The sequence below is a fragment of the Diorhabda carinulata genome, chromosome 8 (assembly GCF_026250575.1).
Source record: "Diorhabda carinulata isolate Delta chromosome 8, icDioCari1.1, whole genome shotgun sequence".
In the NCBI taxonomy this organism is placed as follows: domain Eukaryota; kingdom Metazoa; phylum Arthropoda; class Insecta; order Coleoptera; family Chrysomelidae; genus Diorhabda; species Diorhabda carinulata.
Window position 1 is genome coordinate 10,602,821 of NC_079467.1, and position 13,491 is coordinate 10,616,311.

At 32.7% G+C, this 13,491-nt stretch overlaps 2 protein-coding genes across 2 annotated transcripts; one reads left to right on the forward strand and one right to left on the reverse strand.

The window, feature by feature from the left end:
* Window positions 1–5,617: 5,617 nt before the first annotated feature.
* On the forward strand, window positions 5,618–7,061 carry LOC130897439 (putative nuclease HARBI1). Its single transcript, XM_057806287.1, has 3 exons — window positions 5,618–5,825; window positions 6,021–6,187; window positions 6,489–7,061. Exons 1-3 carry the CDS (start codon window positions 5,618–5,620, stop codon window positions 6,774–6,776), a joined length of 663 nt encoding a protein of 220 aa, XP_057662270.1. The 3' UTR covers window positions 6,777–7,061.
* Window positions 7,062–8,190: 1,129 nt separating this feature from the next.
* LOC130897440 (piggyBac transposable element-derived protein 3-like) lies at window positions 8,191–10,011 on the reverse strand. The gene has a single exon (XM_057806288.1). The coding sequence runs from the start codon at window positions 10,009–10,011 to the stop codon at window positions 8,191–8,193; it is 1,821 nt and encodes a 606-aa protein (XP_057662271.1).
* Window positions 10,012–13,491: the final 3,480 nt, after the last annotated feature.

Below are 13,491 nucleotides of genomic sequence, written 5' to 3' on the forward strand. Positions count from 1 at the left end.
CTATGGAAAATGATTCAAAACCAGCCATACGGTCAGTCAATGTTGTTTTTATATCATTAGCCATCATTTCTATACGTCGAACAACAGTTCGTCTTGACAAACTAATTTTTTCAAATTCATTTTTCTTTTCAGGACACAAAACACCGCAAACTTCTAACATACACTCCTTGATAAATTCTCCTTCGGCAAATGGTTTTAATGCCTTTGCCAATTTTGAGCTAACTATAAAACTAGCTTTCACCACATTATCAAGTTGTGTTCTTTGTTTATGAAACATTTGTTGCTGTTTTTCTATATTTGCTCTAAGCTTCTGGATTTTGTCTGTTCTTAATTGTCCTGTCAGTGAGTGCTGTGTAGCATGCTTAGTTGAGTAATGCCTCTTTATATTGAATTCTTTCATTACTGAAATGGATTCATTACAAAGCAAACAAATAGGCTTACCATTGTGCAAGATAAAAAAGAATTCTTCAGTCCATTTTTCTTGAAACTGGCGACCCTCTGTATCTACTTTTCGTTTCCTTCCACCAGACATCATTTTTTTTACGTTTCGTTCAATAAACTTAATAACAAACTATAGTTAGTAACCACTCAAGATGCACACAAATTCACAAAGCAAGTTAACGGCTCTAGCCGTTCGCTAGGATATCGCTTGTCTGAGTTATCACCTCGGTAGCTCAAATAGAACTGAACTAACTTTCGGGCCATCCACCCGCTTATATAGACAAAATGAAGGAATAATCTGGAATAAACTAGTTTAGAATAATCGAGAAGCAATAAATAAAATCTTTTGATGTGTAGCCCGTGAGGCGGCAAACTTCAAAGAATTTGATCGAGCAAGCCGAGTGGCGGTGATTATGGAAGAGTGAGGCGGCAAACATCGAAGGTTTTGATGTTTGTCGCCTCACCGTCACTCCCGTGAGTAAACTAAGGAAACACAAGGAAACTTGTGTAGGCTATGGGATTCATTAGTCTATTGATGACTCCACATTTTTATAGTCTATTCATATCATATCCGGTGCCGGATAAGATAAAAAGCACAAACAAGTGTTATCTTTCAAAGATATGTACTAGTATAAGTATATGTACTAGTACTAAGTATAAGTACTTAGTTTAGTGCAATATTTTTTTAATTGGGTTTTTCCAAAATGTCTCGCGGGCCGGATCCGGCCCGCGGGTCGGATCATATCTTACACAGGGCCGGATCCGGCCCGCGGGCCGGTGGTTGCCCATATGTACTCTAGAGCAGTGCTCCGCAACGTTTTTTTATTCGTGGCACACCAAAAACTTTTTCTGGTTTTCACGGTACACCAAATTTAATAGGTATAAATATAATAAAACAACACGTATACACATCAGAAAATAATACATTAATTAATATTTTAATTCGTTTTATTTTACATATTTAAGGTATTATATGTACATAACATATATAATTAATTACAAAACTACAATAATACAAAAAAATAGGCAAAAAGGGTAATTAATGTGATACTTGAGCTTGTTTCAAGGAACACAAGTATTTTATATTGGGCTCGATATTTGATAGTGCAACTCGAAGTTCTTGATCGAGATTCTTTAAGCAAGACCGCTTATCATTTTGAATTAAAACAAGTGTCGAAAAGCTTTGTTCGCATGAATATGTTGTTGAAAAGGGGATTAAAATTGAAATAGCCTGTTTTGAAATTTGAGGATATTCATTCTTAACCGAAATCCAGAAAACATCCAATGGAACTTCTCCAAAATGTAGTTTTAACGTCCCGTCGTTACTCAGTTCAATAAACTCTTCTTTAAATTTAAGAGAAAATGCATCAACAGATTTTTTTGCATTAGTTGCAAAAGGATTGCGAATCCAATCATATTCTTCACTTTTAATCGAATGAAAATAGTAGTCGAATTTATTTTCCAGTGTTGTTAAATGGGATTGGGCCAGATCGATAATTAATTGCCTATTTTCAATTATTGTATTATGAACCCTTTGAAACGTTTCTAAAGAGTTGTTACTTAGTTCATTCTGCCAAAGTTCCAGTTTATTTTTGAACCCTTGCAATTTGTCGGAACAGGTTAAGTTTTCATTCGGACCTTGCATTTTTCTATTAAGTTCATTAAGATGGTCGAAAATGTCAGCCATATATGCAAGTTTGGCGATCCAACTGTTATCTTCGAAGTGCTGGCCGAGTTCGGGCATATTTTGATTTAGTAAAAACTGATGCACTTCACAGCGAAGTTCAAACAATCTAGCCAACACTTTTCCTCGGGATAACCAACGTACTTCAGTATAAAATAATAAAGATTTATGTTCTGAATCCATTTCTTCACAAAGCATTTCGAAAATTTTTGTATTTAAAGCTCTTGATTTAATAAAATTTATAATTTTGATGCATTCATTCATAGTTTTTAAAAGTTGTTCTGGTAAATTCTTCACCATCAATACTTCCCGATGTATGCAGCAATGTGTAAATTGTATTGCCGGATTTTGTTGTTTTACATAGGCAAAAAAACCCTTTATGTTACCAGTCATTGCTGCGGCGCCATCAGTACAAATACTCATGCAGTTACTCCATCGTAGATTATGTATTTTGAAGAAATCATCAGTTACTCGAAAAATATCCTCTCCAGTAGTTCGTTTGGAAAGTTTTTTACAAAATAAAAAATTTTCTTTTATGCAATCTTCGTCAACAAAACGTACAATTGCAATTAATTGTGCTTGATTTTTAATATCCGTTGACTCGTCAATTTGAAGAGCAAAATTGTTAGCTGCGATCAATTTCAAAATAAGCGTGTTCAAAATATCTGTTGACATGTCGCCAATACGTCTTTTAATAGTTTCAGCTGACAGTGAAACCTTACTCACCTGAACCTCTTTAGGTCCAAGCATAACTCGCACAATTTCCATACATGCTGGTTTAATAAGTTTTTCTCCAATAGTATGAGGTTTCTTTTCACGAGCTATTAATTTTGCAATGTAATAGCTAGCTTCTAATGCTTTATCGGAAACAGATACGGTCGACATCATAATTTTTTTTTGTTTTAAATTTTGAGCCAAAAGCCTTTGAAAATATGATATATCCTTTTTAGCACAATTCGGATGTTTTGAAGTTAGATGGCGATTTAGTTTACTGGGCACCATTGAGTCGTTTGTTAATTGTTCGTTGCAAATTACACATAATGGTTTCGGAGCCGCTTCATCGCCGCACCAATAAAAGCCATAACGAATGTAGTCTTCGGAGTATTTTCTATTCACAATCTTTCTTTTCTTAGCAATACTGCTTGTGCAAGGTTCATCATCTTCTGCCGGAGAAGTAGATTGTTTTCCAAATAAAAATTTATCCATATTGAAATGGGCACAAAAATAAATCACGTTAATAACAAACACGAATGGTTAATTTATAAACTTCTGCGATTTAATTTATAGGGGTAAGAAGTGATCTGGTTGTATGTGTCCAGTAGAAATTCGTATCTAACACTGACAATATTATATTAGGTTCGTTCTAAATCCTAAACAACGCTGTCTGCTGACTATTGAATTCTGCGCAATCACTATTTTTCAGGAACAGTCGATATAAACATTGTGCAGGTGGTTAGGAGCGTTTCTATTGGTTGTGATGACATTTTTAGCTAGAGCTGTATTCGCAAATTTAATCTACCACATTACAAGTTCGATCTAGTTGCTACGGCGTTTGAGCTCTTGTTGTAACATTGTATTTATGCTTGAAAATGTAAAGTTTTCAGTACGACCCAGACTACAGAGTCCATCTTCTATTTACTTCTATTGATATCCATTTCTTCTATTGTGTGAATACATTATAGCAAGTGTAAACAATTGTTATTTTATTTATGGTTTTGCATTGAAATATAGTAAGTATATACAATTCGTTTTTATAAATTGTAAATTTGTATTAGAGTACATTGCATTAAAATAAATATGTTGTGTAATTTCAAGCGGCGGCACACCTGTGTTTCAGCGGCGGCACACCGGTGTGCCGTGGCACACCGGTTGCGGAGCACTGCTCTAGAGTAATATCAACTGGTCCTCTTGATAAGTTTCTTTAAGTCCGTTTTACGCCAAATGCTCCTCGTTTAAATTCTTGTAATAATTTTGGATTGTTTTCTTTCATTTCCAATAAATTACTATGATATTTTACTATCCATTTTGCTTAATTAGATTGATTAAATATAAAAAACAAATTGGCAAAATTATATAAAGAATAAACACACAATAAGAAATCACTAGTTCACTACGTTCAAACTACCATGTTCACCCGCTAATGTTAACTTGAGAAAATCTTCATATTGACTCAACAAATTTTTCAATTCAGGTTTTAACTTCAAGCTTTCGTGCATTTTTTTTATTTCGAATGAATTCATCTACAATCTTTTTATCGAATAAAATATTCTCGTGTTCATTTAAAAACTCTTTAAAATGTAATGCTTGGAGAGCTCTTGATAGCAAGACATGTACCAAGACCTTTTACAACGGTTGAAATGTTTTCCTTCAATAAATCCAGTAACAGAGCCTTCAGCTAAAATTTCTGCTTGCGCTAAAATATCAATTAAAAGCCACCCAAATTTATAAAAATATTTTCAAATTCAGGACTGTCGGTAATTTGAATTTCCATCGCTGACTTAGCTATTCCCAAATCATAGGTTACAATAATATGTTCTTGATTACATTCTTTTGCTATTTTTTGAGAATACACCAATGTCTCACGAGCTACGGAACGATCTGGTGCGGCATTTATTTGCGGTAAATAATCAACAATTTGTTGTTCACTATTATCAATCTAGGTCTTACAATTAAATCCAACCCACATAGGCGTATCAGGCACATGACCCAAAGAAATTGTCCATATTAAATCTCTTAAATTGACATTCAGTAGAGTTTGTGAACATTCTTCGGAAACTTTTTGAATATCATCAAGAGATATCAATGATGTTTTTTTGATAAACTTTTTATAATAGGGTTGGGCTTCTCTAGGAATACCATCGAATTTTCGTCGCTTCTTCGGTATTTCTTCAGTACTTATTTCACGTTCTCCATTATTAACGGATACAGTAGATTCTAAAGAATCACTTGATTTAAATTGATAAATTATTCCTACTGTATCGTGAAGAGTACCTTTACTATTCAAAGTATCCACATAACGATCGTTGTTATCATATGCAACATTTGTACTGAGATTATTACAACATTGTATATTTGAAGGTATCAACGTATTCGTTTCATATGATGTAAACGTTAATTCTGTTTCTAATTCTTCTGCAGTTGTGTATGATATGGTATGATATGGTATGTCACATCATCATTAGTCTTTTGTCTTCTTATGTCGGGTCCTTCAACAAGTGTGCTAATAAAATCATATAATAGGTTTGTTCCAACAAAAGTTCATAACCGTTCTGAACTTTAGAGAGTGTGCGCAAAGCTATTTCATCGTTCCAACAAATCGAATTAAAAATTCAGAACTTATAGTGCAGTGTTCCAACATGAAGTGAATTAAGTTCTGAATTGATTCCGAATCGTTTTTAGAGTTCCTGGATTTTACCAGAATTTTCAATTCTGAATCAATTAAATTTAAATATCTAACCTCACTTTATTGTTTTCTAAATAAATTTTTGGGTAATGGAAGGAGATAGTGATTTTTCTAATGTTTCTGAATTTTCTAGTGAAAGTGATGATGAAGAATTCTTGGATGATATTATTGAGTTAAGACAAAACATTGAAAATTACCTATGTATAATAGTGCCTCAATATAGTGATCAAGTTTTTATGGAACATTTTCGAATGCGTAGAAATGTTGTTGAACTATTAGCAGTAAATTTCGAAGCAAGTGAATACTATAAGTACTATTCTGGCCAAAATGGCAAAATTAGTGCTCGGGATCAACTTCTTATATTTCTCTGGTATATTGGCCATCAAACTGCTAGTTTTCGAGATGTAGCAGATAGGTTTGATGTTTCAAAAAGTAGTTTGGAGAGAATAATAATACGAATAACATATTTCTTAAGCAATATGTCTTAAAATATAATAAAATGGCCAAATAATGGGGAAAAAGTTAATATCGAGAGACATTTTCGGCAAAATGGATTTCCAAATGTAGTTGGTGTGATTGATGGAAGTCACATTAAAATAGACAAACCAAGTGTAGATCCAGAATCATACATAAACCGGAAAGGATTTTACTCTATTCATGTAATTATTATCCTTAGTATTGAATTTACTGTATGAACCCTTACTTCATGGAATCTATTCATCTTATTTTTTCAAATGGAACTAACTGTTTCTAATTTACTCCACTATATATTTAAAAAATTATGAAAATTGTGAGATATTTGACAATTGTTTCGATAACTAATATATTATCATCATCAAAGTATCTCACAATTTTCATAATTATTTAAATATTTAGTGGAGTCAATTAGAAACAGTTAGTTTCATCTGAAAAAATCCTATAGAATACTAGGTATTGAACTTTATTTTAATTTTCTTTCAGATGCAGGTTGTCTGTGATCATAAAATGGAAATAAGAGATATATTTGTTGGATTTCCGGGATATGTTCACGATAGCCGGGTCTTCAAGAGGTCCTCGCTTTCAAGAACACTGCAGCAAAAATGTGGAGATATGTATATTATTGGAGATAGTGGCTATCCTCTTCAGAGACACCTATTAACACCTTTTAAAAATAGGGGACAACTTACTAGACGTCAGATGAATTATAATACTATTTTGTCACGCAATAGATACATTATCGAGCATTGTTTTGGTAGACTCAAACAATAATTCAGACAATTATACCACTTAAAATTGAGAAACATAAGACTTATGACACATATGATACGTGTTAGTTGTGTTTTACATAATATATCTTTGAATGATGAATTTATTATGCATGAAAACAACCATATTCAACAAGAATTTGCAGAGAATGTACCCGAAGGTGATGACATAGATTCTGAAGATGAAGATCCTGATGTAAACGCTGTACATATTCGAAATAATGTAATGAATATGCTAGGATGAATGAATAAAATGAAATTTTAAAATAAATCTTTATTAGTAAACTCTGAATAACAATCATTAATTCAAAAATAAAAACTGGTTTCTTCTTAGACTAACAAAACACAAACAATACATACCATACAAAAAAAATAACATACAAAAATAATTATTTAACTAAATCATTTTTAAAACTCTAGTACTGAAACCTACTGTGAAAATTCTGAAGGCATGATAATGCCACTCTTTTTTAGAAAATCATATCTTTTCTCTATCAAATAATTTCTTCTCGTCATTTGTTGAAGTTTATCTTTTTCTACTTTTAGTCTTTCAGATTCTATCTTCTACTTCTTTTCATAATATTCTTTTTTCTCTTCCCTAATTCTTTCTAATACAAAGTTTTTCCTTTTTAATGTAGACTTTCTATTTATTGTTTTTGGCGTTTCATTTATTTCAGTATTTTGATTTTGTTCATTTTTACTAAATATCTCTTCAGTCTGATTACTCTCATTAATATTATTTTCTATTGTATCACTCTCCAATAGTACTTCGGGGTACACATTCTTCTTTTTTTCAAAAATTTTGTTCATTTCTTGTGCAAATTCAAAAACTTTCTTTCCTCGTCCGGTTTTTTTGTTATTATCAATATAGGCTTTATAGTTTCTTTCCAGTACTTTCCAGCGATTTTCACAATTAGTTGCGATTATATTTTCATTTGTAATTTGTTTCATCTCTGCTGCAATAATTTCCCATAATTTCTTCATATTTCTTATTTCAACAGTCCCAACTTTTTTTTTATATTTTGCATAGCAGTCAATTAAAATCCGTGTATTGTCACTGCTCCAATATTTGTAATCCTTGTGAGGTTCGATTTCCATAACTTCGAGAGTGGAGTCTATTGGATTTATTATAATAAACTCCTGAAGTTCTAAAATTATTAACCCAGATATACCTGAAATTTTTTTTTGTTTTTATTTTGTTCTTTCTTATTGTAAGTAGTTGTTTTTATGTCTCTGAAACATAATCATTTGGAAATTTTCGATTCCCATCTGTAGTTTTTTCAAAAATGACTGTCCTTTTAGAAGGACTGTAGGCACTTGAATACTATAATTTTATTTTCTATAAAAGTAAAATTTTATTTAAAACAAAGTAACATAAATTTATTCAAAAAATGTATAGAAAAAAAAATAAAGTTTGATTAGATTTCTTTCACATGGTAAGGCTTAAAATATACAACATGTAATGCAGCATCACACTTCTCACACTTGGTGGAGACTTTTTTGTGGCACATGCCACACCTGTTTTGCTTCCCTTGTGTCACAATTAAGTGATCAATACGATCATATCTCATCTCACAGTTATGTGATTGTGACAACTTCGATCTCTTCGCAAATTTTCGTTGGTTTCCTTCTAAAATGGTCATGACTATTCTCCTTCGAAATCCTAGATGATCCAGTTTTCCATTTTGTTCCCTGTGAAGTTGCCATGCATTTTGAACCGCAAGATCTAACATGTGAAATATAAGAGGAATGTACCACTTCTTTCCTCTCAAACCTATTCTGTAGAGACTTATATTTTGATCTGCCCTGTCAACGCCTCCCATATATTTGTTATAAGTAAATATATTATGAGGTTGGTCTACCTCAATTTTCTTTTTTTCTTTGTGAGAATAACGACTAACTGAATGAGTAGGGTGAACAGGCAAGGCATTGGATGCTAAAGTGACAACGTTATTGTCATGCCATTTAACAACTACAGTGTTTTCTTCGTTAGTTTTGTATTCAATAAAACCTCTACTTTTTTTCTTGAACTGGGATTTATTTGCCAGTGGACATTTTGACGTGCGATTTTCTCTTATGGTTCCTGTTATCTTCAAATTTCTTCTAGTCATTTCACTCAGAAGTGGTATAGTCGTAAAGAAATTGTCGCAAAAAATGTGATAGGGAAAGCTTTGAATAGAATTGATTATGTCGGTATATTGCAGAATCACAGATGGTCCTAAACCCAGTTCCTTATAACAGGGCTTTATTTCTGATTTGGCACCTTGGTACGCCTCTACCCAAATAACATACCCTTTGCTGGTACAACCTGTCCATAATTTGTACCCATAACGTATGGGTTTACCACGTATGAATTGCTTACAGCCATGGCGACCATAATAAGGCACTATGGCTTCATCCACACTGTGATTTTCAGTTACTGGTGCATACTGTTGGAATAAACTGTTCATTTTATTTATCAATAATCGTACTTTGGCAAATCTGTCTGTCTTGTCTAAATTCGTGTTATCACAGCAATGTAAATTACTGAAAATATACTCAAAACGATCTCTAGATAACGAATTTATAACAAGCTGATTTTGCGTGTCAGAAGAATTTTCCCAATACATTCTACGTCTGGGTAATTTTTGATAACCAGACAGTAGTAGGATGGCGAAAAAATTTTTCATTTCTTCTTTTGTTATGTTTCCAACCCTATTTTTGCTTGTAGCGTACATATTAGAATAGTAGACAAATAAATCTATAACTTCGTCACCCCAAAATAACGAAAACAATTCAATAACCGAATTTTCATTTTGAACAATTTGTGGTTTTGGAACTTCTATATTATTAGGTGTTAAGTCTTGGTTTCTCCAAGCATAATTTTTCTTCACACATATATGTTGGGAGTTTTTCAGAAGACGTTTTACATCCGACAATGGCAGATTTTCTTCATTATCATCACTACCTGAATCGCTTGGTAAAGAAATATTAACATCTTCTTCAACATTAGGTTCAAAAATTTCTGCCTCGGCTAGAAGTTGCGATCCAGGCAAATTGTTAATATCTAAATGATCTTCATCGCCTGAATCTTCATCAGTAACTTCCTCGCAAGAATTTTTGGGCGGCATAATTGTAAGCGATATTTCGTCATCAACTTCATTGTGATCATCTTCTTCAATGATTTGCAATAGTTCATTCAGAGTGAGACCCCTGTAAAAGAATATCGGTTTGCCTACTGCCCTTCTAGAAGTACACATGATTTTTCTGATACTGATTGATTAAAAACGGTTCTTTTTATAAGCAAGCTGCATCAGCTAAAACCTGATACATACATTTACATGCATGTTCAACGAAAACTAAAAATAGAATAAAACAAAGTCCTCAAAAACTTACCCAACTAAGCGGAAAGGTAAAGGTTCGTCCATCACAAATTGTTTTACCACGTGCTCAATAAAACAATAAACTTCCAGTGATTTTGTAAAAGAACTTTCAAGAATAATGTTTGGGGTGACATTTGGTCAAGCGACATCTAGATTCAAATAACTGTATCTCAAAAAATTTAACAAAGATTCCTGTAATATTCAGTGTCCTTTTGGTAGGACAGTAGGCAAATCTGAGTTAAGTAAATCATCAAACGTCTAATATATTTGAATCCAAAACTTACCTTCCATTTTTTTCAAATAAGGCACTTTTCTAACCGATGATTTTAATTTTTATTAAAAGTTTTAAATTATTTCATTAATTTCTAGGTTAGAATGAACAAACCACCGTCAATTGTGGTTCCCATTCGTTCCATGGTCGTTCCAACAGTAGGCAAGTCGATTCTGGAACTATAAGTTATCGCATGAATTCTAAGTAATTCTGAATCAAGTTCTGAATTCCTGAGAACTTTCTGTTGGAACAAACCCAATATTTCAGTAATATCACATTCTGAAAAAATGTCATCTGTAGTTAATTAAAAATGTTATCTGTACTTAATTTATTTGGAATTTTTTTACCAGGCAAAGATTTTATACTATTGAATAATTCGCATGCTGTATCACGTAATTGATATTTTTCTGAATTATTTTTTACTGCTGATGAATGGATTAAATTATATATGTCAATGTTACGCTTATAAATTACTTTATTTTTTATATTTATTGGTAAAGCTTCAATAATAATCTTCTCTCCATAAGATTTTAAAATTTTTTCCAAATAACTAGATTTGTATGGGTCAAATTTAATATCATCGGAATTTTTGTCTGCTATTTCAATACATAGTGCTTTGTAAAGTTTAAATATGGCAGAGAAATAAAATACTTTTTCCTGGTTAATTATTTCCTTTTCAATATATTCCGAAATCGCTTCAAATGCGTCTTTATGTATTTCTCTAACTTTGTGCCAGTTTGTTTCTTCATTTAAAATATCTAACGTTTGTTTGTATTGTTTTTGGTATTTTAATCTACAAATTGCATGATAGAAAAATACTGAGCGATTGTTGAGCTTCTCCAATAATTCAAAGTCATCCAACCCATTTGCATAAAGTTTGATGTTATTTAATAGCTTCTCGGTCGTACATACTGATAAATTTTGTCGTCTATTACTTCCTACTCTTTTTGTTTGTGAAGAACAAAAAATGCAGACATCAGTTGAATTATCACTTTGTTCTATTTCAGGTTCTAATGTATTTTGCTCCAGCTAAAATTTTTAACGATTATTCAAATACTTTATATTTTTGAACGTTAAAATTTTATCTATTCACGAACTGAAAAAAGATAATTATAAATTTAATTTACCAATTGATTTATAGTTTTGTCAATATTTTCATCTGATTGTGATATATTTTAGATGAACCAGCAGAATCGGTATCAACGTCACACATACGGGTATTTGAACGATCTACACGGTCAAAAATATATTTTTGCTTCTATTGATTCTAAATGATATTAGTATATAAAAAAACTCTTAAATGTGTTATTTGAGCATATTTATTAAAATCAAATAACAAAAACATTTTTAGTCATCGAAAATATTTTCTTCTTCGCTGCTTGAAGAATCTTCATTTTCATTTGGCTTCTCGGCTACAATTAAACTAACGGTTTCGGGTAAAAAGGAACCCAATTTTCTTTTTTCAATTTTTCTCATGCTGGTAAGAAGGGGATGTGAACTTAGAAGCAACCGATTATAAATATCCCTACTGCAGTTTTCCCTGGAAAATTTTCGAGCAAAATCTTGACGGTATGTTCTAAAATGTTTGTTTCGCGCTTCCGCAGCCTCTTCAGAAAGCTGTTCAATGGGCAGCAATGCGTCTTTTATTATTTTTGCACCATGAATAAGTATTTTGTGCATGGTTGGCGTCATTGGGTGCCAAGGGTATAAACTTACATACAATCGAGCAGTATCCATTGCGTAATGGTCATATTTGTCTGTGTCGATTTTATACCCACTTGAAATAGTCTCTAAAATAACTTTTAACCCATAGATCAGATCATAACTAATTCCAGTTATTTCAGAGGCTAGCTTTGGGTCATCAAAAAATTTTCTGCTCGTGTTGCTATCATTTGTGTTGCCAAAATTTGATTTTGGTATATCAACCAGTAACCCTGTTTCCCTGCGAAATCTAGCTTGGATTTCTAGTTTCTTTTCCTTTTCTAGACATTTTTCAGCTTCAGATTTTCTTTCGCGGTACTTTTTTACTGGTAATTTATATGCTAAGTGAAGAATGCTTTCAAAAAAACGAATCCTTGCATGTAAAACTGGCAACCCAAACTCTGTAGTCTCAGGACTAACTTCTTTTCGAACATCCAAGTTATTAAATTCCTTGGATGTCGCTCCACATAAATTAATAGCATTTGCTTGTAGATTTAGTGCCAGTGGCCGCGTTGCAAACTTTGCCGTCTACCATTGTCATGATAAAGACGTGCTTAACCAAAAACTTTTGTCCATTTAAGTCAACTTCTGTTGGGTTTAGTGACTGCGCTGATTTTTTTACGTACTCAATTTCTTCTAGCGTAACATCGACACTTTCTTTCTGAAATCGGAATCTTATAGGTCTGCAGTACCTTGGGGATGAAGGTGTTGGATTTTCCCAGAGTACATTTTCATCGTTTTTTCCACCAATCAATTTCAGAGGTACAAAACAGCTTTGAAACACATTTGAATCCGAATCGGAATCATTTTCAAATTTTTGTTTGTATTGGGATTGTTGGGAGCCGTCACAAACCCATTTACAAATAATTTTTAGTTTGTCCCTCTCTTCTTCTTTTATGCTAATTAGGATTACTTCCAGGTACATAGATAAGCGCTTAATGGTCAGATCAATTAAAGGCTGTAAATTACACTTGACACATGTAGCTGTTACTCTAATTTCTTCCGAAGGTGGATAACACATCTGTTTTGCCTTTTGTAAAAGGGAATAACATGGAAAAAACTTTTTGTGACTCTAATGCTTTCGTATTGTCGACGAGTTAAGTCTGCATCAACAAACATAGCTAAAGCCTTTGTTACAGTAAGTGACTCTACCTCTTTAGTTTTAGAGTCACAAAATGCTTTTTTGTACTTAGTTGCACGTTTTGGAGTAGTGCAGGTAAATTGCTTTAATATTTCTGAAGCGTCCAGATTTTCTCAATTCAGTCTGAGCAGCATGAACAATAACTTCCTTATCTAATGTCGACCGAATCTTCTCGGTTTTTCTTCTTTTGGTGCGCTCACTAGATTCTCCAAATGACTTGAGCGGTCGGCCTGGTCGGCTTTGC